This window comes from Poeciliopsis prolifica, unplaced genomic scaffold, assembly GCF_027474105.1.
Source record: "Poeciliopsis prolifica strain line A6 unplaced genomic scaffold, Auburn_PproV2 SCAFFOLD006, whole genome shotgun sequence".
NCBI lineage: Eukaryota > Metazoa > Chordata > Actinopteri > Cyprinodontiformes > Poeciliidae > Poeciliopsis > Poeciliopsis prolifica.
The window spans coordinates 3,861,798-3,886,503 of record NW_026562381.1 but is presented as its reverse complement, the minus strand read 5'-3'; the positions used below and the strand labels follow the sequence as shown (position 1 = coordinate 3,886,503).

The window sequence follows — 24,706 nt, the reverse complement described above, 5'->3', positions numbered from 1 at the left end:
AGCCAATCGGAAGCTTCCAAACCCATGACATCATCATCTGGGCTTCCGCTTATTTAAAGAGACAGAAATCATTCAGTTTGAAGTTCGAAATATTGTGGCGTTTAGCAAACAGAAATACTCCTGGTAGTTCTGACTGACCTAAAGCAAGATAAATTTAACTTCAGACAGTGAGAAGAAAAATGTAATCTAAAATTATTATTATTATTTTGCTTACTTAAATAATATTAACGTGGAGTAAAAGTGCTGCCTCATTGTTACGGCTCATCATCAGATTTATAATCTGCATCTGCAGCTTGATATTTGCATCCCTTTGTGCCATTAATGGTTTAAATGTACTTCTGGTGTGTAAGAGGCAGACTGAAACTAAAAATAGCTACATTTTGCTCACTCACTGTTTGACAGCAGCAACTGAAGCTCCTGGCCCAGAAAAACGAGAGAAAAAACAAAAACAGAAAGTTAAAGTGAGAGAGACAGAATGGGGGAAGCCCGTATTTAAGAGTCCACCGCTGTTTTCCTCCACCCAGTCCCACACACAAACACCACACACACCTCCATCTGTCCTCAGCGGGGGGATGATGACTCACAGCCTGTTTTATGTAATTGGACCAGAGTCACTTCAGCCAGCAGGGGGCAGCAGATCCCGCATATATCCTCTGCAGCATCCAGAAATAGTAGCAGCCCGGATAGCAGCGCTGGTTTCATAACCCAGTTGAGCCCACCCTTTCCCACAGAAAACACACACACCTAGAGGAAGAAACACTGAGGTGACTTTAGAAAGTGACGAAGAAGCTGTGAGGAGTTTTCTATCTTGTGACGGAGAGCAGGGGCGACAGAGGCTGGGGTCAGAGGGCAAGAGGAGGTTTGTGTTCAGGTTTGAGGTTATCACCGTAAGGACATAAGAAATAAAGTGGAAATATACAGATTAAAAAAGAGCATATTGAGCAAAAGCGTCTGATATCTAACTCCACGCAAAGACTACATTTTCTTTACTCATCAATAAACTAAGCAGGAACTATTTTAATTAAACACATAATTACTTTTTTTCTTTTTGGAAGTTTTCCCTGTTAGATGAAAGGCATTATCATTTCTAGCTCAATTTGTTCTCAGCAATAAAAACAATTTCATGTGACAACACTGTATATCGCCAAGCTGCAGCGCAGAAATTAAAATCAGATTTGTTCGCACCAAGGTGTGTTTTAGAGTACAAGATGAGGTCGATTTACCATGACAAAAGGAAACCAGAACACTTAGATTTAAACTTCAACATTGTAGTTTTGTCCTAATTTGTTCATTTAATCTTTAATTGTGGTTGGCGGGGGCCTCACAAAAATCAGTCCAGGGTCTATAAATGGGCCCCAGACCTCACTTTGATCACCCTTGCCTTAGATACAGAGGAGCCCAACAGAAACGATATGACCCTGAGGATAACGTTTCAATTTAATTTCATGCAAAAATACTTTACCATCTAACTTTTATAAATATATAATTTTAAATATTTGTTAAAACTGCGACTGACAAAAATAATCTTTAAAAATCAAGTTTGTTTGACTTCTCTGTGTTGGCAAGAAACAGCCAATCGGAACCATGAGGCGAGTCTTTGCGTTGCCAATCACAGTCTCTTGTTGCGCTGCTCATCCCTTACTCTTAATGCTATAACTTCTCCCTGTCAGCAGATCTTAAGCTAGTTAGCATAGCCACCAATGACGGCAGATAGACGGTGTTCCTGTAGCGGTAAGTTGTTTCTCCAGCATTAGCACATTTAGCAGCACATACAGAAGGATGATTGACAACATTAATATCTGGGCCCTTGCTCTCTTTGGTTGTTTTTGGCTGAGATTAGCTCCGAGACAAGGTGGAGGAGATTGATGTTTTCTCATAAACTGTCACAATTTGATGATAGTTTTGACCAATATGTGAAGAACATTTTCTTTATCAAGTTACATCCTGCAGTTTTAATCCCAGAGAAAAATTAAATAAAAGTTTGACTTTGAGCCAACAATGTGGCTCAAAGTCACTTGCTGCTGGTGAATAACAAACAAATAACCAACAAAGGCGAAAACTGTCCACAGAATACATTAAGCACCTGTGACCCCTTCTGAATGGTGTAGTCAAAGGCTTCTACTTGTCTCAGCTCATACTTGTGTTTGTGTGAGTGTGTGCAATAGTGGCAAACAAGTAAAGCATTTAAATGCACGCATTAGTCAGTCTGCACCCGAATCCCCTGTCTGCATTCTTGTTTTTATGTTTATTTGAGAGCGGGGCTTGGGCGCTCACACCGAGAGGCTCTGAGTGGCAGCGCCCACACGGTGAGTGGGAGGAGAGTTTGGGACAGCAGAGCGCGGAGTAAAACCCCCGGGACTCTGAGTTTTGGCACCTTGTCTGGAGTAAGAGCTAATCTCTGATGCGAAACTCGAAAAAATGAAGGCAAAAAAAAAAAAAACAGTTTTCCATGTTTTACAGTCATGCTTTGTTAGTTATTATTCAATGCAAGTTGTCAGGACTGCACTGCAAAAAGCTTTCCATGCTTTCCTCTTCAGGTTTTATATTTCTGAATGGAGAAGTGCGGTGGAGTGTCATTTAACTCCACCCACAACCAACAGGACCCCGATTAGTTCACTGATGGGGTCAGCAGGGTCTGCCGGACCTGAGCGCGGCGACACATGAAATGAGGAGGGATGAATTAGTGAATTAATCAGGGGCCTGGAGCAGGAAATTAATCTCTCCTCTTGATATTTACATAAAAAAATATAAGAGGGTGACAAATGTGGTGTTATCATTAAAAAAAAGCAAAACATGACAAATAAGGAGCGAGAAAAAAACGTTTCTAGTGGAAATAGCATACGTTAAGACAAAACTAACTTACAGTATGTTTTCAGCAACAGCAGCTTGATTTAAGTAAATAATTCCTTAACATTGATGAAAAAGTATTAGTTCGACTGGCAGACTATTTCACTTAGACATTTTCCCATGTTATAAATAAAATAATCTAATATAAGCAACTACATTTTCATCAATATTGAGGAATTATTGACTTAAAACAAGCTCCTAATATACCAGTAAGTTAGTTTTGTCTTAATTGACATGTTCCACCAGAAACTAGATCAAAATACTTGGTAAGAATATATTTTTACTTTTGTGCAGTGCTTTTTTTAATGTGCAAATAGAAGGTAAGAAACGTTAGCTTGGATTGCTAATAGCCTGTAGCTGGAGGCTAACCACAACTGTTAGCAACTTTGACTTGCTTTATAACAAGCAACTGAAACTTAATTAATTTTAAAGTGGGATTCATGTGAGGTTGAACTTCTGAGAACAACTGAACACTGCAGAATGATGTGAAGTTAGCGCTAAACCGTGTTAGCATGCTAAGTTCCCAGAATAGCATCCTCAGTTAGATTATTCTGCTGTGTATTATAATTTGTTCAGACAAATGTAGTATACAATCTCTGCACACTGCTTTTGATATATCACAAGATAATTGTGTGTTTTTATACAGAGAAACAAAATGGCTACTCGGGTAGCTTAAAGGTGCTAGCCTTGTTTAAGTAAAGAACTAGCTATAAATTGAATAACAGATGGTTGCTTTACACACGGCTTATATTTGGCCTAAACTAAGTAAAAACACTAGTTTATGTACACACAAAACAAAACTCAGAATAATTTGAAAAATAACATCATGATGAAATCAGCAGACAGGAGCTGTGCTCTATCTATTAGAAAGCAGCTCACATGTCAGAGTCCTTATCCATCAACAGGCAGCTTCTTGTTAAAACTGTAAATAATCTCCTCTTCAGGTGGAGGTTTAGTTGCTGGGTGTGTCTATTGCTTTGGATTAGTGTGAACTTGCCATGAACGTTCTGGGATTTTTGAGGCAGTGAAATGATTAAGAACAATACACAGGTTTCTGAGAACTTTGAAAGATTAAAGGGTGAAAATCAAATGAAAGAGAAAAAAAAAATTCTGATGAAACATCAACTGTCGGACAAGCGGAGAGTTATTTATATTGCTCCATAAAGGACTCTAAGCCAAACCCAGGCCCATTTTATTTTCAGTTTCTTCACTCGTTGCGTAAATGTTGTTACCAAGAGACGACGGCGTGTTGCTATGGGTGTGTGGGTGTAGCGCGCCAAAAGAGGCTGATGCTGAAAAGACATTCAGCCCTGAGAAAAATAAGAGAAAGAAAAAAAAGTGAAAAGTATGAGAATGGCAGGGAGCAGAAGGCTGGAGAAGAGAGGAATTTATGAATGTGAAAGACATAAAGTGATGGTAAAACAGATATTTTCGAACGGCTGCTGGGGAGTTTTTAGGAGGAGGGTTCAAGGAAAGAACAGAGTGGATTTAAAGGTGATCGAAAAGCATTTTGAAAACTACATTAATGGAGTTTGACTTATCTACTTTACTGCTCAGAGTTTTCTAAAGTTACATGGTAAAGTTTTAAATTTAATTTATTTATATGCTGTTTCTAACACAAAGAAATTAAAGTATTTTATTTAAGCTGTTTGAGTGTTTTTGAGTTTTCTTAAAAATTAGAAGAGGATAAGTAGAAGACAAAAGAAAAAGTGTTTGCTGAAGTCATGATTTTAGTAGATCATAAGAAAATAAATACAGGACAGTAATGATTGATTACAGTTTTATGATTATGTGTTTCTGCCAATCACTGATACTATTTTATGTCTCTTGGATTGAGTTTTTTTAGTTTTAGCTCAAGAAAAGGGAGAAGATTGTGTTTGTGTGAAAGGTCTAGTTTCAGATTGTGAGCATGTTCGTGGTTTCTCCAAACAATAGCTGGTTAAACAACCTCTCCTAGATTTTCTCTTGACATGTAGAAATCATTTCAGTCCAGACTTTGACTAGGCCCCTCTCTTTTGGAGGCATAACTTTTCTCCCTGAGGATTTTGGGGTAAGGAGCCTGGTTCAGTTCGAGGTTTCTTCCTGTTAAAGGGGAGTTTTTCCTCTCTACTGTCGCTACATGCATGTTCGGTATGAGGGATTTCTGTTAAGTCAGTGACTTAATGCAACCGATTCTTTACTGTCACTCCATACATTAACAAATGCAGTTACTTTTTGCACGAAGTATAGCACTTTCCTGATCAGTGAATTTAAGAGAACTGCTTTCTGTATTCACCAAGGTTAATTACATAATGTGAAATATTTAATCAATCAATCAACTTTATTTAAACCACTAGGTAGATTTGTTTATAGAGGTAAGTTAGCCTTATTACCAAACAGAAATCTTGACAAAACCACGTTAAATTTAAGTATAACATGACTAAAACAAACAAAAAAAACAAACAGATATAAAATCAATAAAACAAAAACAAATACAGTATCTTCATTACGATAAGAGGCTACTGTGCTAAATCGAATTTTGACAAGAGAGACACCAATCCATGAGGGAGTAATTTAAGCAACACTTAAAACTGAGATATATTTATAACAGGAAACACTTTTATTTGGCTAATAGTGGCATTCCCCATCTTTCCACTAATCTATTGCTGTCTGGCACTAAAACGGAGCAAATGCATTTTGTTACTTTGCGCCATTGCCCACAGGAATGTTTACATCTGCTCATAAACGCCTCCAAAAATAGATACAATCTGCACTGCCAATGAGAGCTCAGCAAGCCTCCACAACAATCAGACAGCAAGGGGACTGCACCGTTTATGGTATTTATAGCCGAATGTGCTTTTTAATAACACTCATACAGTTAATTATGATGGTACAAACAATATTTCATCCTAAAAGGTTGCTTTGTTGAGCTCATCTGCAGCCTGACGCTGTTTTTCCGTCTTTTCCAATGCGGCAGACAGACAGATGGACGGAATACGAGTCGTTTTGGGAAGAATTGAATGAGCCCCAGTTGATAACAAGTAACAAGCTTCATCCGGCCGTGAATCAGCTTGAAAAGTAAGTGGTAGCGGAAGAGCAGGGAACATGAGAGGGGAACTAAAGAAGTCATGTGATTGGTTTTAAAATTACAGGGTCAATAGACGTGTAAGTTTGGACGAGGCTTTTAAAACCACTCCTCGTGTCAGCCCACTCACCGCTTCGCTTATGCAAAACGCATCAATCAATCTGCTGCAGGTGTCGACTCATTTTACAGAAATGAACACTTGAGAGAACGTGTCCCTCCGTCTTTCTGTGTTTCCCCCCGAATTTATCTGCACTTGACCTTTTGGACTGAAAAAGGAGGCTGAGAGCTTATCGATGGAGGGGAGAAAAAGGAAGCGAAAGATCTGCTGGGAGGTCTCTCATGATGTAACACATTTACATCACGTCACCATGGCAACCCCGCATCAGCACCAACTGAGTGTCATAGAGAGAAGAGCCACTGTCTGTGCTGCTATGTTACAGTACGAGGCTCAGAACCAGTTTAAACGTCGAAATAATTGAATGGTTGGTTAGTCGCCAAGATCATTTAACTGTGTTAGAGGATTTTTCTGTTTTAGTTGTTATTTTTGTGACAGTTTTGTTAACACCTAAAAAAAATTGTATTTTTGACATAAGCCTCTTAAAATAGGGCTGGAGTAGGTTTTTTTTCAAATTTTTATGAATGAAATTGTATGGATGTTTGTATATCGCGCTGTTTATTTCATGCGACTCTTAATGTTAATGAGCATTTCTGCTAAATATGTTATGTTTACGAGAAGATTGTGAGCTCATTAATAAGCACCCTCCCATTTAAATCAAATAAATCAGTCAATGTTTCAATATATGCAGGAGTTATTAGGTAATTATAAAGCTTATATGGATCATTTCCAAGCTGAGTTACATATGATGGTGTGTTAGGGTCTTTGTAGAAAGAAGAGAAGTTGAAAATTTGTGGATCTGTGCCACTTCCATGTGTGATACTAATTCAGAAACATATCTGATTGTTTTCAAAGCATCTGCAGTGAACGTTCATGTTTCATCCCACTTTGCGTCACTGACGTGAGATATCATCAGAAAAAAGACAGGCACGTTAAATCAGGAGGTAAAGAATAACTTAAATGTATGATTGTGAAAGACCACGTCTGGTTCCGACTAGATCCAAACAGAAACTGAGGTCAACGTTCCACGAAAAGCTACTGCTAATAGTTGTACTTTCTATTTATTAGCTTTGCTATGCTAATGTGACAATACCGACGGCTCTTGTTCCTGAAAAAAACTTTTAAAATCTATAAAAACATAGTCATATCTGTCAAGTTTGGGACTTGCAACATTAAACATATTTGCATCTAACGAGGTTTATCGTAAAGTTTTGCAATCGGTTTTGTCACACAAGTAGCATTTGCACAGCTACCTACAATTCAGAAACGTCTAGGTTTCAACCAGTCAATTTAGCCACCGTTAATCTTTAACACCAGCTGTAGCCGTTGTTACTGTCACGTGACGTCAACATTCTTCTTCTGCGCATGCGGAATTAATTTCGGCGTTAACCGTTAACACCGAAGTCTCGTTTCATTTCGTACGATTAGCAAAACAAACAAACAAATCGGAATTGAGCCAAAATGGAGCATTTAGAGCTGCTGTGTGAACGTGAGCGTTTTACCGTGAAAACTTCAGCAGATCTTGGACGTCTCCGTCTTATGTTTGAGTTTGGACGTTCACAAAAGCAGCCTTAATAAAGCCCACCAAGGCTATTTACCGAGCCTTTGTCACCATGTTCTCCTGAGACTCCGAGTATAATCCAGGGACCTTGTGGAGACAGAGAACTTCAACACAACTCAAAGAGCGCAGGGTGAAAAACTTCTGTTCAGCTCAAGCTAAAAATAAACCCAATATTGAAAAGAGAAGAGAAAAGGCACAAGGCTGCTCGCCTTCACGGAGGGGCGGGAGGATGGACGGATAAAAAGGAGGGAGGTGAAGAGCTGCAGAGAGAATGAAGCTTAGTCTGTTTATCCATCTGATTCAACAATATGCTCCTAAAATACCCCCAAAATATTTTAGGGGGTGCACACCCATTAATACAAAAATAAATCCAAAACTGATTTCATCTTAGAGACTTTGTTTAATGGAAAACAAAGAAAAACAATTATTTTTGCAGTTTAATGACAAAAAGGCTGAAAAGTCAACTATGTTATGTAGTATTGTTGTTTTCTCTTTCACTGCAAAAACACAAAGACTATATTTTTTTCATGCAGACAAATCCATAGAAAAAACAAATTTTACCTTATTACCAACAAATTTTGTCTCTGTTCAAGTGCATAAATCTTTGTACTCTTGAAATTAAACAAAACTACATTAGAAGTAACTTTTCAACAATAATTCTTTGAATTATGAATCTAAGTTACGTCCTTTCTTGGTGAACTTTAATGAGCTTTAAAATGTAAAATGATAAACTCTTACGCTATTATGTAGATTTATATATGTATTGTGAAAATATTCTGGTAGGTTGTAGGGTATAAAAAAACTGGATTGGCAAAGAATAAGCTTTGCTTCCGCCTATTCCTTTTTTGGTATGGGTTATTATTGTTTTTTTCTTTGTTGTTTCTTGTGTTTGATGTGGACAATTTACCAAAATAAAGTGATGGAAGAATAATAATAATATTAATAGATTAAAAAACTAGTTCACCCAGCAGATTATTTCACCTATAAAATATATTTTTAAAAGTGGAATAACCTGCCAGTGCAACTAACCTGATACCCTGAAATGAAAATAGCAATTTATTGCCTGCAGAAGGCTCATAAAGTCATTAAATATCGATCAAGTCCTTAAAGTTTATGGTTGTAAAATGACAAAATTTTGGGGGGGAAACATTGGTAAGGCACTTTGGAATCATTAAACCTTTTTACTTGATCTAAAATAGAATAAATTTCCACCTCAAACCTAAAAATTTAATTCAAATAAATTCAAAAATACTTGTTCTTGTATGTTTTTGTAATATTGTTGGAAGACATCATCCAAGGTTTTTTCAAAAACTTGAGAAGTGTCTTCTGTCACCGACTGAAGACACTTGTGTTCAGTTATCCATAACTTTCTTGACTTAATGAACAATCGTTCTTTATTAAGCAAAAACACTTTTTGGATGATTCTAGAGAAAATGACATGAAAGAAGAAGGAAAATAAAGCCACATGGAAACTGGATGAGCTGATGATTCACACAGCAGCCATGACAAATTTTACTTGGTGTGATGTGTCAGATTCACACTTTGAAAACAAGACAAAACGCTAAGAATAAAAAATCACACAGAGAGAAAACTGTTAATCTCAATGTTTTGTTCACATTTCGGTTTGTTTTTTTATATTTTCTCCAAGACTGCATCGTGTTTAGATCCAAACTAAAAACTAACACCCCAGACAGTGAGAGGAGATGGAGTAGTCATGATGTCAAAGAACATTTCTTGTTTTGATTTTGTTGTGTGTAGTCTTTGTATGTTAACACAAAGCTATCACCTTCAATATAAAACAGATTACTGCAAAAACACAAAATCTTACCAAGTATTTCTCATATTTTCTGTGCTGCAAATATTTTAGTAAACTTGAAATAAGACAAAAAATAATTTACAAGCAAATTTTTAGTGATAAATAGTAGCTTGTTTTAAGTAAATACTGATGTAAAAGAACTTGTTCCACTCATAACATGGGGAAATAAGTTTCACAATCCGCCAATGGAAAACAATATAAATTCTTGTAAGAAACCTCAATCTGAATCTAAAACAGCAGTTGATTGGCAATTCAACTGTTTCCAATCAAGTTCTTGTATTTTGCTAAAAAGATAAATGTAAGTTTGTTTTGTCTCATTTAAGGTGCACTTTGATATTTGCACTAGAATCTGGACAGAATTTGTTGGTAAGATTTTGTGTTTTTGCAGTGTAGAACTGCTTCCCCTTTATAAAATGTATAAATCAGGCCTCTTTTCAGTATCTGTGCTACTCTAAATGTTGATTTTGAACTGAATCCTTAAACAGCCATTTGTTGAATAATAAATTAAGAGTTCAAGAATAATAGATTATGAATGAACTTGTTCTTAATGAGGTTTTTGTGCCCCTAGAATGATGTTGTCCTGTGTCAAAAGCCCAATTTTCTACAGATTATCTTTGTTTAATAGGTCTTGCTTTAAGGAGAAGCAGCTATTCAACATGATAGATTTTTAAAATTTAGCTTTCTTTGCACATTCCTAAAAAAAAAGTGGGATAAAAACCGAGCTGGCAGTGTGATAAATAGCCTCCATGCAGTTTTTTGTAAAAGCGTTTTAATGTTTTAAGACTCTTGGTCCACTCCCCGGGCTTTGCACTGATAAATTTCCCCAATTTCCCCTCCTAAACTCTCTTCTGTTATTCCCTTCCTCTTTCTCTTGCTTCAATGCAGGAGTGGGAGGTGTTGCTACGCGACAGATTAGCTCCTTCCTCACAAGAAGCTGAGTGCAGACCTTGACTCCAAGTGTAAAAATAAACCCAAATCATTCAGTTATGCTTACCTTGAGAAAATTTCTCCTATAAAACGAACCACTTTCTCCTCCCTTTCAATAAATAACCCTGAATTGGTCCAAAAATAAGCTGCTTATTCACATGTGAGACAAACACAATTCATGTCTCATTGTCGGTGCAATTTCTTTTCTTGTCAACTTTCACACCAGATGATGATGAGCGCTCTGTTCCCTGCAATAAGATGACTAAGTTAGCGAAGGAACAGGCCGCTCGTCCCTCATCTGCAGTCGCTGTCCGCGGCCGAAGCTGCGAAAGTTGCACTTGCTGTTGAGGATGGCTTCAGAGGGAGTGTGTGAAGAGAAAGAGCCGGAATAGTGGCTGCCCTTTGTGCATCTGCTCGGTGTGAGTGTGGAGAAGCGATGTGTCAGGGGTGAGAAATCTGAGCAAATGAGTGGGTTTTCTTCTGCTGGGCAAGTGACTGGATTCATTTATTTTTACCCTAAATGTTGGAACACATGTTCTAAGACACAATGGTCTCCAGAGGAGCTTTAAAAACTTTAGGAAAACATGACAATTATCAATTATATTTTTGATTTTGCTGCCAAAACATTGTGAAATTCTTATTTAATTTATTAGTTTACTCGACAGGGACAACGCAGACAAACAGAAGAAGTCTGTAAGTTTCTATTATCAATAAAACTCAAACTAACTTAATGGAAAAATGCAAATATTGAAATAAAAACAACGATTTTTGGCTAAAATGTTTTGCCACTGTATTGAAAATGGGTTATTGCGCAAAACTGCAATAGAAATTATTTTTTTGCCTCAAGGGAGTCACATGATCAACAGCTGGATGTTTCCTCTGGCAGAAACCACAAAGAAGAAAACAGAAAGCGGCAGGAGGAGGATGACGGCGCAGCATGTTTTTGTGAACAAACTATTATGTTTCTTACTGGAACAACACAGTTGCAAAATTGTGTTTTTTCTTCATTAGTGAGACGTAGAAAAAGTTTTGTGAATGTTTTAATGTAAATGCAGCGGCTACAGCTAATTTACAATCCCAGTCCCTGATTGGTCATTTCTATTTATTAAAGTACATCCAACCTATAAATCAAAATAAACAAGCTTAAACCCCAAATTCACATAATGAAAACTATAAATTAAAATATGCACAATTTACAAATCATTACACAATAAAAATACAAATGTATTTCTCCCTTGCAGTATTTTTCCTTGCAAATGTTGGGGAAAAACTAGTTTAATTTATTTTTGTAATCTTCCCACCACTTGCAGCTTGTTAAATGTCTATATTTCACAAAACCACTGGAGGTAATGACAATTTATCATTTAATTTTATTGTATTGTATTAAATTAAACCAGCCCCACCCCTGAACTTTATTTGGTTATTTACAAATTGGAAGTCAGTTTTCCGTTTTAGTAATATTACTCTCCAAGCAACATTAGTCATAAAAGTTAAATTATTAAATCCTGTTGCAGCCAACGGACCACAAAAAGCACTTGTTTGTATTTTCTGGTGTTTACCTGCAGCAGACTTGCTGATCAGAACATGTTTTTGGATATTTGGGTCAATTTTTCTCAAAACCAAAACCAGATTTCTAACATCCATCTGAAAGCTGCTTGTTTTAGAAGCAAAATGTAGTTTTTGCCCAGTGGCTGACTGTGTTCGGCTCAGTTTCTGAGCGTCTTACTCTGAGCGTCTTACTCTGAGTGTCTTACTCTGCAGTGTCTTACTCTGAGTGTCTTACTCTGAGCGTCTTACTCTGAGTGTCTTACTCTGAGCGTCTTACTCTGCAGTGTCTTACTCTGAGTGTCTTACTCTGCAGTGTCTTACTCTGCAGTGTCTTACTCTGAGCGTCTTACTCTGAGTGTCTTACTCTGAGCGTCTTACTCTGAGCGTCTTACTCTGAGCGTCTTACTCTGAGCGTCTTACTCTGAGCGTCTTACTCTGAGCGTCTTACTCTGAGCGTCTTACTCTGAGCGTCTTACTCTGAGTGTCTTACTCTGAGCGTCTTACTCTGCAGTGTCTTACTCTGAGTGTCTTACTCTGAGCGTCTTACTCTGAGTGTCTTACTCTGAGCGTCTTACTCTGCAGTGTCTTACTCTGCAGTGTCTTACTCTGCAGTGTCTTACTCTGAGTGTCTTACTCTGAGCGTCTTACTCTGAGCGTCTTACTCTGAGCGTCTTACTCTGAGTGTCTTACTCTGCAGTGTCTTACTCTGCAGTGTCTTACTCTGAGCGTCTTACTCTGAGCGTCTTACTCTGAGTGTTTTACTCTGCAGTGTCTTACTCTGAGTGTCTTACTCTGAGTGTCTTACTCTGAGTGTCTTACTCTGAGCGTCTTACTCTGCAGTGTCTTACTCTGCAGTGTCTTACTCTGAGCGTCTTACTCTGCAGTGTCTTACTCTGCAGTGTCTTACTCTGAGCGTTACTCTGCAGTGTCTTACTCTGCAGTGTCTTACTCTGAGTGTCTTACTCTGCAGTGTCTTACTCTGCAGTGTCTTACTCTGAGCGTCTTACTCTGAGTGTCTTACTCTGAGTGTCTTACTCTGAGTGTCTTACTCTGAGCGTCTTACTCTGAGCGTCTTACTCTGAGCGTCTTACTCTGCAGTGTCTTACTCTGAGCGTCTTACTCTGAGCGTCTTACTCTGAGCGTCTTACTCTGAGCGTCTTACTCTGAGCGTCTTACTCTGAGTGTCTTACTCTGAGCGTCTTACTCTGAGCGTCTTACTCTGAGCGTCTTACTCTGAGCGTCTTACTCTGAGCGTCTTACTCTGAGCGTCTTACTCTGAGCGTCTTACTCTGAGCGTCTTACTCTGAGCGTCTTACTCTGAGCGTCTTACTCTGAGCGTCTTACTCTGAGCGTCTTACTCTGAGCGTCTTACTCTGAGCGTCTTACTCTGAGCGTCTTACTCTGAGCGTCTTACTCTGAGCGTCTTACTCTGAGCGTCTTACTCTGAGCGTCTTACTCTGAGCGTCTTACTCTGAGCTCCCCTTCACGTTTGCTCCACAAATAAAGAGGGAGGTCGCCATGGCAGCCAGCGACTCACTGGGTTCATTCTTATATTTCACAAGTCGCCCCAGAGAACCTGCATATTTTCAGAGGTTGCATAATTTATAAATAAAGTCTGGGAAGCATCTGCTGTCGGATTCTTTAAAAATGATTCTGGATTTGTTTGTTTTATTTTATTAGCCATTCATTGTGTGTTGTTTAAGTTAGTTTATTTCTTTCATAAGTGTTTGTGGTAGTAAGTTTCCAAACACCTCAAAAGGGACACAAAATAATATTTTATCAGTCAAATAAAAACAGTTTAATCTCTCAAACAGTCAAATTAAGTCAACGTGACAAGATGTCCACTATTGTTTAACTTTTAAGAATAAATAAATACTTATTAATATTTTAAGTTCAACAGGATTTATCAATACATTCTGGCACAAGCCACAAAAGTTTAAATCAATTAATCGTATGACAAATTAAAACAAGCTCTGTAATTTCCATTGCCGTTATTTATCATTTTTCTCTCTGTCCACCAAAAACTGAAAGACAAAAGTTTGGTCTCAACTAGCCCGAAAGATAATTTTGTATACAGAGAGTTTAAAATTAATTTTATTCGTTATTTTGTTTATTTATTTTGGATTAAATGTCTTACAGTTCTGGTGTTAAATGTTAATTAGAATTTTAAGTTTATTATTCTTTGAGAATGTGTTTTTGTGTTATTACACTGTTATTATATTTCTTGAAAATGGTCTCAAAATGACAATATTATCATTTACCGCAAAAACTTCTTCTAGGACAATTTATTATTATTAGGGCCAGTCAGATGTTAAACTGCACCTAATAAAGTCATGAATACGAATCATTTTCTTCAATGCAAGAACAAAAACTTTGGCACAAATTTACTCCCGTAGAGAAGAAATAAATTTACGAAAAACTGAACTGAAAAAACGGAGCAGAAAGCCTGAAAATGAAGCAGTGAGTGCTTGAGTTAATACCAAAGTGGATTATAAGTCCAAATAAAAACTGAGACAAACAGGAGGTTCTGGCACAAAGACGGCCGTCTAATTGGATCCATTTGGGTCCATTTGCTGTCAGGGAGACAGCACACTTGTCGCTACAACCTGTCGCTCTTCTGCTGCCACCACAAGCATTTTCTCATGTTTCTCTGGCTCTTATGACAACCGTGAGAATGGAAACGCAGAAAACGGAGACGCTGCAGGGACATCTGAAGAGCCGGCAGAAAAACAAACAACCTGGAGTGTTTCTGTTCTGGGAGCTCCTGCATAATAACAACACAAACCTCTTCAGCCCACATAAATCCTGACAGAAATGTTCCACAACCCGGCTGCTCAACACAGACCATAAATAACAGCATCAACATAAACAACAGAAACAAACCTCTGAGTTACATAGAAAGAAGGAACTTTTTACTGTAACAAAACAATAAAATAAATTAGATTTCAGAAGTCACCATTCTGCAAATCATGTCATAATCTGTTTACATTTTCTTCAAAAGTTATAAGAAACTGTAGAGGTTTTCTAGTTTTCACCACACAAGTAAGCAAATCGCAATTAAACTGAGCTGAGGTGATTTAGAGTCTGGACTTGGGAGAGGTTGATTGTTGTTTTTTCTTTACGGGAGTAATTAAACGGAAAGAAAGTGTTTTATTGAAGAAAGTGTCAGGGAAGTGAAAAGTAGTTTAAATTCAATACAATTAACAACCAGATTCCAGAAGGGAGATGGTTTCAATTACAGCCAGAGAAAAAAAAGGAGAAACTACCTGTATGAAACGCAAAAAGTGAAACAGTTTATTCAATGAAGACGAATTAAAACAAAAATATAGACACAAGTCAATAAAATTATACATAATATATAACAGGATGGATGGATGGATGATGGTAATTTTGTCTCAATGAACTGATTCAGTAAACTGAGTTAATGAACTGATTCCTCTCTGACTCGGTTCAGTAGATGGGACTGAATGTTTTCCTGAAACAAACTCTTTGTTTTCTTCTCATCCTCTTTCTTCTTTTTCTGTTTTTCCGCTGCAGGGCGTCGAAAACCAGCAAACAGGAGGCATTTTTAGATGGAGATTACATATATTTAAACAAAAGATTTTAACACTAAACCTGAAGGTGCAAACCTGAAACTCGTGTTTGATTGTTTTGTTTTTGCACCTTGAGGCGATTACCAGTCTGGATCGGTGAAGGCGGAAGAGGAAACAGAGGCTGAGTCATCGGATTAACAACACTGCAGCTCTGAAATGAGATTATTCATCATCTCAGATAACAAAAGAACAAATTCATCAACACTATTCATCCAATTATTCCTAATTTATCAAAAGATCTGAGTAATTAAACTAAATATAATTGCTCAGATTTTGAATTTTGCTTGAATCGTGGAGACTGAACCAGCCTGAACCTTCAGTCCTGTAAAATGAAAGCAGAGCAGTACAAACCCTGCGGCTCGTGTTTCCTCTGCAGCTCTTTATGAATCGGACGGATGGGAGTCGGGAGAGGACGCGGGGACGCGCGGCGCGCTCCTTCATGTCGGTCACCGGTGAAATCTATTTTTAGAAACGCGGAATAATTCATGAGCGCCATTCATTAAAAAACGGGCAGGCTTTTCATTCAGACTTTCTAAATCTTGTCTGTAACTTTGAACAGGAAAAAAAAGAGATACCAATAATAAGAATCCTGAGTCAGAAATGAACGTCATTGTTGAAATAATTGATCTTTAATTACTCTGGTCGTTTATTTGTGTGCACTATTTATTCTAACATGCATTGTTTTTATCATGAATTGCTATGAAATCGACATTTAGCTGTAATAATGGTTGTTTTGTTGCTTGGAATGTATCAAAAACGGGCTTAAGTTGATCTGCACATAAAATAAAGTCATTATAATTAGATATAGGAAGATTTTCAGAAGTGATTTATATTTATAAAGCCTCTTGTGGTGGCAGATAATCTCCTTTAGTCTCAGTAAATGCGGTCTAACAAGAACCTGCCATGTTTACTGGCGGGTCCGGGGCAAACAGGCAGGTGCCAGACATATAAACACAGAGACCTCGTTCGTATTCAGCACAGATCCTCTCCTCCTCCTCCTCTTCCTCTTCCTCCTTTCACAATTCACCGGAGCCCGGTGACTCCGGTTACGTTTTTACGATGGCTCCGCCCTCTACTCGGTTTTGTCCAAATCGGGCTTTTTGCGTCGCCGGAGCTCCCGATTCCAAGCCGACGTCACCACCGAGTAAAGGGAAGAGCTGACGTCGAAGAAGAGTCACAGAGAGGAGAGGGCAGGAGGGAGGGGGAGACTCTCAGCGCGGATCGCATTCATATCAGGCATATCTATCCCCCCTCTTCCTCCCTCCTCCTGCCTCCGTTTTACGTCGGTGTTGGCGCGTCGGGAGCCCCCCTGCTCCGGTGGAGTCCCAGGCTATATAAGAGACCGGCGAGCAGAGTCCCTCAACCAGATTTACGGGTTCCGGACATCTGAGCCAGAAGAGACGGCGACCTGCAGCCGCCGATTCACCTGCACTCCGAAAGGAGGGACGAAGGGAGAAGGTTTTTACCAAAAAACCTTGCTCTGGAGAAAAAGAAACAGCTGAGATGAAAGTCCAATAGCACATCTTTTTCTTCCCCTCACTTCTTCAAACCTGTCTCCGACGGGAAACTTCAGCAGATCTTCTCACAGCGCTCCGCTTTACAACTTTTCACCCGGAGGGACGCTGACGGCTCGCCGCAGCAGCGACAGACCACGATGTACCGCTCAACCAAAGGGGCGTCCAAGGCGCGACGGGACCAGATCAACGCGGAGATCCGAAACCTGAAGGACTTGTTGCCCATCTCTGATGCAGACAAAGCGCGTCTCTCGTATCTGCACATCATGTCCCTGGCCTGCATGTACACCAGGAAGTCCGTCTTCTTCACTCAAGGTAGGAACTGAGACGGCAACCTGTTGATCAGTCTCCCGCAGAGTGCGGGGATCAACAAGTGTTCGAGCTGAAGTGTGATTTAAATCTGATTTTAGGGTGAAATGTGCATCTATAGCCCATGTAGATGTTATTAGACAGTTTCTGTCGCTGATAAAAGTGTGAAACTGAGGCTGTCGCTGTCCGTGGTGCTGAACTGTTTCCTCGCTGCTGTCGCTGTCCGTGGTGCTGAACTGTTTCCTCGCTGCTGTCGCTGTCAGCGGTGCTGAACTGCATGATTCCACTGCGGAACCTCCGAGCCTCGCTTCTTTCTTAACAGCTGTTTGGCTCCTTTCTTCCCAGAAGCGGGATCTGCTGGCGGTGACGAGGAGAGCGCTGCGTTTCTGTCTTTCCACGAGCTTTCGGAGCTGATGCAGGCGATGCCGGGCTTCCTGATGCTGCTTACCGGAGAAGGGAAGCTGCTCTACCTGTCTGACAGCGTCTCCGAGCATCTCGGACACTCCATGGTGAGACACGCCGCTGCTGCATTCCTCCACACTGGAAGGTTGTTTCACATGGGTTTAACACCAGGTGTCTTGTTATTGTTTCAGGTGGATCTTGTGGCACAAGGTGACAGCGTTTATGATATAATCGACACTGCAGATCACTTCATCATGAGGACCAACCTGTCTGCTTCTCCATCACTTGAGATGGGTAAGACACCGTGTTCTTTTCCTACATTATTCATTTATTACACAATGAAAACTGAAAATCACCCACTAAACTCTAGCAAAAACCCCAAAAGTGACACCATCAACTTCCTAAAAGTATTATTATTTTTTTTTGCCTCTAACATCTTTTGGAAAGAAGGAGGCAGTGAATTTTTTGACACAAAAGGTTCACTTAAGACTGACTTTAGATCATAAACATATTCAACCACATCTAAAAACCAGCTTCTTGATGTAGAAACTGTCTCTCTTTTTAAAGCTCAGCACATATGGCAACCATCTGTTGGCATGGCAACCATCTGTTGGCATGGCAACCAGAGGCACTCTCCTCACAATAAAACAATCGTAAAATTTTTATTTTACATCGCTAACATTTTAGATGTGACAAATTAACATATGTTGTGCCTGATGTCATGCAGGAGCTTAAAATTAGATTTTAGACCAGCAGATTTAATGTTTGGCATTTCCTTAATTTTAACATTTTGACTCCTCTAAAGGTAGGACTACCAAAATAAGAGTCCAGATTTCAAAGAAAAGCACAAGGTACTTCAAATTTTACAGCTGAATTAGCAAGCAAGCATAAAAAAATCACTTAAATGCATTTGGCCCTATAATCAGTTCTTTATAGATAATTTTTATTTTTGCCAAAATCACTTTTAATTTTAAGAAACAGTAAATGGACTGGAGTTACAAATTTCTTTTCCAACCATTTTGATCACTTATAGTAATTTACATTACAGCCACATTCAAACATTTCTACAACAATGTTAGACAACTTGGCTTGAAGTGCCTCACTGGATTTGAACTTACAACCTTCTGATTACAAGTTGACTTCTCTACCAAGTGAGTCGCTCAGCAAGGTGGTGAAACAAAGATGCTGCTTCCTGTATATGTTATAAAAAGCAGTGACCCGAGCGTACACCCCTGTGGTACTCCATAACTAACTGCTACATTTAAAATGTTCATTTCTAATGAGTTTCCTCCCCTCTTTTGCCCCACAGACCGTCTCTTTCGCTGCCGTTTCAACACCTCCAAGTCGGTGCGGAGGCAGAGTGCCGGAAATAAGCTGGTTCTGATCCGTGCTCACTGCGTCGCTCCACCCTCTGCCGCCCCCGCCGCCAGCTCCTACTGGACCTCCAACCCGGTGTGGGTGTGTTTCTGCACCCCGCTGGAGCCCCAGCCCACTCGCTCCGGGTCGGGGCCAGACAGGGACGTGACCTCTGCCCCCCCGCTGGCCGAGACCAACCTGTTTCTGGCGTGTTTCCACTCCCAGCACGGCAGAGACATGAGGCTCCAGGCGGCACAGGACAGGTGAGTTTGCCCTTCATTCCTCTAGAAATCGCGAGTTTATTCTGCTTATTGGATAAAGACATGAAAAATCCCATTACCTCCCACTCTGCCCTGCAGCATGACTGTATATCTGGGCTACGATGTGACAGCTTTACGCTCCCGCTCCTGGTACGGCCTCCTCCACCCACAGGATCTGTCACACGCCTCTGCTCAGCACCGCAGCCTGTGTAAGCGCTCCGTTTGCTCAAATTAAGCCGTCCATGCCCACACTGTGCCCACTGGCACATTCACACAATGATGATTAATGTGATTACACACCGACCATAACATGTTCGCAACTGTTGTTGACAGTGAGGGAAGGTGGAGAGGGCAGAGCTGAGATGGTGGTTCGTGTTCAGGCTCACGATCTGTCCTGGGTTTGGCTCTACATGGTGCTTCAGCTGCAGCACGGAGACATTCCCATCAGCAGCAACAACTACATCATCAGGTGAGAACGCTCCACTTTTTGAAGGTTTAAAACAGCAAAATCAGCAAAACTACTTCAGTTTTACTTTCGCCACTATAAAACTGCTATAGTTTCAGAGAAAATGGGGATGGAACATAAAATAATTTGGATTTTTTTGGTTCCTTGTCAGAATAGTTTTTTGCAATATGCAGAATGTAAACCGTTTAGAAAAGTCATGAATAGGGCTCCACATTATTTGCGCAGAGACCAATGCAGTTGAAATAAACTAAAAAAATCTTACAGAAGTTTTAGTAAAAAAAATACCAAGGCGTTTTGCCTTTGGCATCAAAATTGCAGAAACTTATTTTCACATGTTTTCGTTTTAAATACCCATATTCATGGGTATACTATAAAAAATTCCTAAATTTGAATAAAATTTTTTGGGGAGGAATCCAGTTGGAAAAAATGAGAAAGAAAACAGTAAATCTAAAGGCAACATGAATGAACTCTGACACTGACTCCAGGTTTCTCTGTTGCTGTCTGTTTTTCAGTGACTCTGAAGCCTGGTCGGTGCGCCAGCAGCTCAGCTCCGAGCAGACCCAGCTGACCCTGGTTCTGAGCGCTGGCCTGTCTCAGCCAGAGGGCCTGAGCCTGCAGTCACCGGAGACCCTGTCCAGTCCAGACCAGGTTTTCACGCCCGGTAGCAGCGGTCTGTCCGCCCAGTCCTTCGACTTCAGCACGGCCGGCTGCAGCGTCGGCTCCTCGGACGAGCCGGGCAGTTCCATCGCCGAGCCCATGCAGCTGGAGGGAGACCCTCGCTCCAGCATCTCCTCTATGGAGGAGGACAGCTTCTTCCAGCCACCGCCCACAGAAACCCTCTCCGCCGCGTCTTCGCCGACTCCCGTCACGGTGGAGACAGTAGCAGATTTGGACTTTTTGACCCAGAACATTCTCCTGCCTCCGTCCTTCCAACTCGACCCTCCGCTGCCGCTGCCCACCTCTCAGGCTCAGCAGACCAAAGAGTTTGTGTGCACCCCGCCGTACACGCCGCAGGTCGGAGGAACCAGTTTCCAGTTCAACGAGCCGCTATTCAGCTTCGACCCCTCTGGCACCACAACGCCTCCTCCCTCTGCTACGACTGCCACCTCCTCCACCTCGCTGGCGTCCTCCACCTCCTCCACAGCACCGCCCACTACAAACCCCAACCCTGCTCCACCCACCACTCTCTCCACCAAACTGCCCCTGGCTTTGCCCGCCCTCTCCACCGACCTGCTGTTCTCCGTTGAGACATGCAGCGGCGCCCTGTACGAGAAGCTGCCCCCCACGCCCGACAGTCCAGGAGACGGAGATTGCACGGTGATGACTCTACCAGAGGTCCGCGGGCCGCTTTACGTTGACGTGCCGCTCGGGCCCCTCCACTGTCCCCCCGAAGGCCTGCTGACCCCTGAGGCGTCACCCGGCAAACAGCCTTGCCTCACCTTCTTCTCCTTGGAGCGGGAAAAGGAACGGGCGGAAATTTCCCTCCTGGCTCAACACATCAGCTCCCTGGCTGAGGGTTTCTACCTGGATCCTCTTTTGTCCAAACTATCCCCCTCCTCCTCGCCTCCGTCGCCCTTTCTGTCCCCGGCTATTGAAGCGGCAGATCCAGTCCACATGCTAAGGGAGTTTTATCCCGTAAAAACGTGGAGAGGTCTGGACATCCCCATCTTCCTCGACGACGATGACTCTCTGTTTGAAGAGAACATCCTAGAAACGCTCCTGCAAGACGACTTCGTTCCCAACCTCTCTGCCCCCTCCAGCCCCACCTCTCCGCACACCCCAGTGTGTTGGCACCAACCCTCCCAGTTTGAGGGAGCGGGCCACATCTGTAGCGTCCAATCGGCGCAATGTAACTCCGTGGCCGGACGCGGGGCGAGCGTGGCGACGACGGACGGGGAGGGGCTGGCGGAGGAAGCGATGGAGATGGAGGTGGAGGTGGCGTCGTCTCCCGTGTCGTCTTGCTCCTCCATCCCGGCTTCCCCTCCCCTCAGCCTCATTGCCTCCCCGAGCCCTGCCGCCGCCATGCCCGTCGCCTCGCCCACACCCGCCATGTCTTGCACTCAGTCCCTCCTGGAGGAACTGGCCGTCCTGGAACCCATGTTTGGGGCAGGTGCCTCGATCGCCCCTGGCTTAGGGCAACAACCTGAGTTGTATCAACTCCAATGTCATCCATCGCCACAGTGCTTCCACAAAGGTGAGCGATTCCTGTGTTTTATTTCACCTTTCTTGTTTTTAATAAGTAAAAAATTCCAGTCACTAATTTTCTTCTTCTACTGTCTGTTTTTGTCTTTCAGATGGGAGTGGAAGTGTTCCTCCGTTCTAAAATAAGTCTGTGACTTACTTCATTAAGTATGGCATATTGTCATATTTTGTGGAGACCCTTTTACTGAAAAGTAAAAAACAATTAAGTGTATAAATATACATAATGTATATACAACTTAAGGACTTCATCTCCTACATGTCTGCTAAGAACAAAGATTGGCTATATATTTTTGTTCAGTCATTTCTTCTGTGTAATATTGCAAAAAAAAAAAAAAAAAAAGAGAGAAAAAAAAACTGGTACCAGATTCACACGACGACCAAATGGAGCCAGAACTGCCTGGGTTCTGGCTCCATTTGGTGACCTCTCAGTTAGAGGTGCACCGACTGCAGTTTTCAGGTTACCGATCTTTAAAAAAGCCTGACCTGCCATCCCGATTTTGGCCGGTAACGATTTTTACTGCCTGAAATGTTACTAAATAAAGTCTGCAGACATGTCCTGCTTGGTCCCCCAAGCAGGACATGTCTTGGGGGACAGTGTCCCCCACCCCAATCAGCATATTCTTGCAGCATTTAAGAACATAGCGGATTTTCTTAAATTAGATCCCAAATTTAAGAAAATCAGGTCGGACTGATTGGCAGATCAATTTTCGGTGCACCTCTACACTCCAGAGCTTCAGAGACGATCAAACTCCAGATACGTATGTGTATTCACTCGTAGTGAAATATCTGTTGTGAACAAAAACAAATGATGCATTTCTTGCTATTTCAGTAGTGGGATGAATCATAGCACTTTTTTGCCTGACATGCAGCAACGCAAACCCAAACCTCAAACGTTACAGGAAGTCAAATGTTTACAATTGTTTACAACCTAAGTGCGAAAACAATCAGTAGAGAGAGAGAGAGAGAAAAAAGATTTTTTATCTTAAATCTTCTGATTTAGTTCACAAAACCAGACGAATTCTGGTTTAAACTCCTTCCAAAAACACAGAAATGGAACTGAAACCGAGATACTTTGAGCTTTGAGTTTGCGACTTTTAAATTTTTAACATCTCATGGTTATCGCTCCATCTGAAATCTTGTGTATCGATGTGATTTGCAAACAAAAAGAAAACATGAAGAACTGGACTCTGATCATGCCACAAACCCTCTGCGACTCTGTACTGTACATTAAGACTCTGAATGTGGACTCATCGGGTCCTCCTCCTCCTCTTCTTCTTCTTCCCTGCTTTTGGCTGTGGGGCAGTCGGCTGGATATTCTTGCAGCATCAATATTTGCAATGCTGGCAGCTTATAGCGGCTCCTGTGTGCCTGAAACGGCCCTTGAACTTTGAACTCTTCATCCACTCCGAGCGAGTGGACGGTCGGCATTGTGGCTCCACTGGAGCGCGGTGCAGCGAGGCACAAATTTATGGATACCGTTTGTAACTTTACGAGGTGAAAAACTAACAGCGAACATTTGGTTTGTTTAGCCAGATGGAGAAAAAAAAAAGTGGATGTTAATTTTTCAAAGTTATTTTTTCACATTATTCCACATATTTATAAATGTCAGAGTTTGGAGCTAAATATTTCATTTTGAAAACTAAACATATGACTCAGACTAAAACATTTAGTCTTAACTAAATATTTAGTTTTTAAACTTGTGACTTAAATATTTAGTTTGGAACTCTGAGATTTATAAATGTAGGAATAATATGTTGTAAATACGACTTTGAAAATGTAATATTCTCATTTTTTCTTTTTTACCGGGCAAATAAACAAAATCATCGCTGTTAATGTTTTACAGTGTGACTTAACAAACGGCACTCCATACGAATTGACTATGTTGAACGAGCGATTCTTCTTTTTTGAGAGGGGTTTAGAATACAAAAAGGTTTTGTTTTAAAAAAATGAAAACTGGGGGGACGGGTGCTATTTCTATTCAGTTACCAAACGACACGGGTTGAGAATGGTACAATTCCCATGGTGTCGACATGCTCACGTAGAGTTGTCTACGGTCAAGTAAAGGATTGATTCCTACGTTCTAGCTATTCAAGGCTAAGTTAATATACATGTGTAAAAATTATACATCTGTATGTGTGATATTTGAAGAAAAAAAAGCTATTTCATATGCGTTACGTCTCAGGATGTAGGCATATGTTCTTTTCTGAAAGGTTGTACACATTTGTACATTTGTATGAAACAGCTCCTGGTCTGTACATACAGAAGAGAGAGATTTTTATCGCATAAAATGGAATATATTCTGAACATCTTATTATTATTCCTATTATTTACTGCAGAATGGACATTGTGAACCAGTGTTCTATTGTGATGCTTATAAGTGTATTTGGTTGTCATACAAATGCATTTATATTAAAGTGCACTTAATGCTGCTGATGCATTTGTGTCGTCAGAGTCGAGCTCTCTGTTCCTCCCTCATCATCACCATCATCATCACCATCATCATCTTTTCCTCCCTCCCCTTCACTCTCCTGCGTTTCTTCCCCCGGAGCGAGTTTCGCTCAGCAACAGCTCTGACGCACACGTATGACGAGACAGAATGAGACACTATCTGACTCAGACTGACGCACACGCTTGGCATTGAGGCTTCTTTTCAGGGGGGCCACACACACACTCATAACAGTAGGAAGACGACTTCCCCCCTCCTTCCTCCTACCATCACCCCTCTT

General features: G+C 40.9%; 1 protein-coding gene and 1 long non-coding RNA gene across 6 annotated transcripts in view; one reads left to right on the top strand and one right to left on the bottom strand.

The window, feature by feature from the left end:
• The window catches only part of LOC129360382 (uncharacterized), a 32,617-nt gene that overhangs the window by 2,533 nt on the left and 5,378 nt on the right, over positions 1 to 24,706 (bottom strand). The window contains exons 4-6 of one of the 5 annotated variants that reach the window (XR_008606033.1): positions 15,823 to 15,930; positions 15,508 to 15,622; positions 15,250 to 15,409 (exon numbers count right to left, since the gene is read on the bottom strand). The exons of 2 other annotated variants lie outside the window; for them this stretch is intronic. This is a non-coding gene — a long non-coding RNA (uncharacterized LOC129360382). Of the gene's footprint in view, positions 1 to 14,405; positions 14,643 to 15,249; positions 15,410 to 15,507; positions 15,623 to 15,822; positions 15,931 to 24,706 lie in introns of those variants that run through there. 2 more of the 5 variants (XR_008606032.1, XR_008606034.1) reach the window with 2 other exon arrangements.
• LOC129360368 (neuronal PAS domain-containing protein 4A-like) lies at positions 16,891 to 24,391 on the top strand. The gene is made up of 8 exons (XM_055030539.1): positions 16,891 to 17,300; positions 17,640 to 17,803; positions 17,888 to 17,990; positions 19,006 to 19,315; positions 19,412 to 19,521; positions 19,646 to 19,781; positions 20,291 to 21,972; positions 22,073 to 24,391. Exons 1-8 carry the CDS (start codon positions 17,126 to 17,128, stop codon positions 22,099 to 22,101), a joined length of 2,709 nt encoding a protein of 902 aa, XP_054886514.1. The 5' UTR covers positions 16,891 to 17,125; the 3' UTR covers positions 22,102 to 24,391.

Bases quoted from the DNA above. Each gene is read 5' to 3' on its own strand.
- LOC129360368 (XM_055030539.1), top strand. From the start codon at position 17,126: ATGTACCGCTCAACCAAAGGGGCGTCCAAGGCGCGACGGGACCAGATC. The intron at 17,991-19,005 runs GTAAGACACCGT...TTTGCCCCACAG, and splicing joins TTCTCCATCACTTGAGATGG to ACCGTCTCTTTCGCTGCCGT. The intron at 19,782-20,290 runs GTGAGAACGCTC...TCTGTTTTTCAG, and splicing joins AGCAACAACTACATCATCAG to TGACTCTGAAGCCTGGTCGG.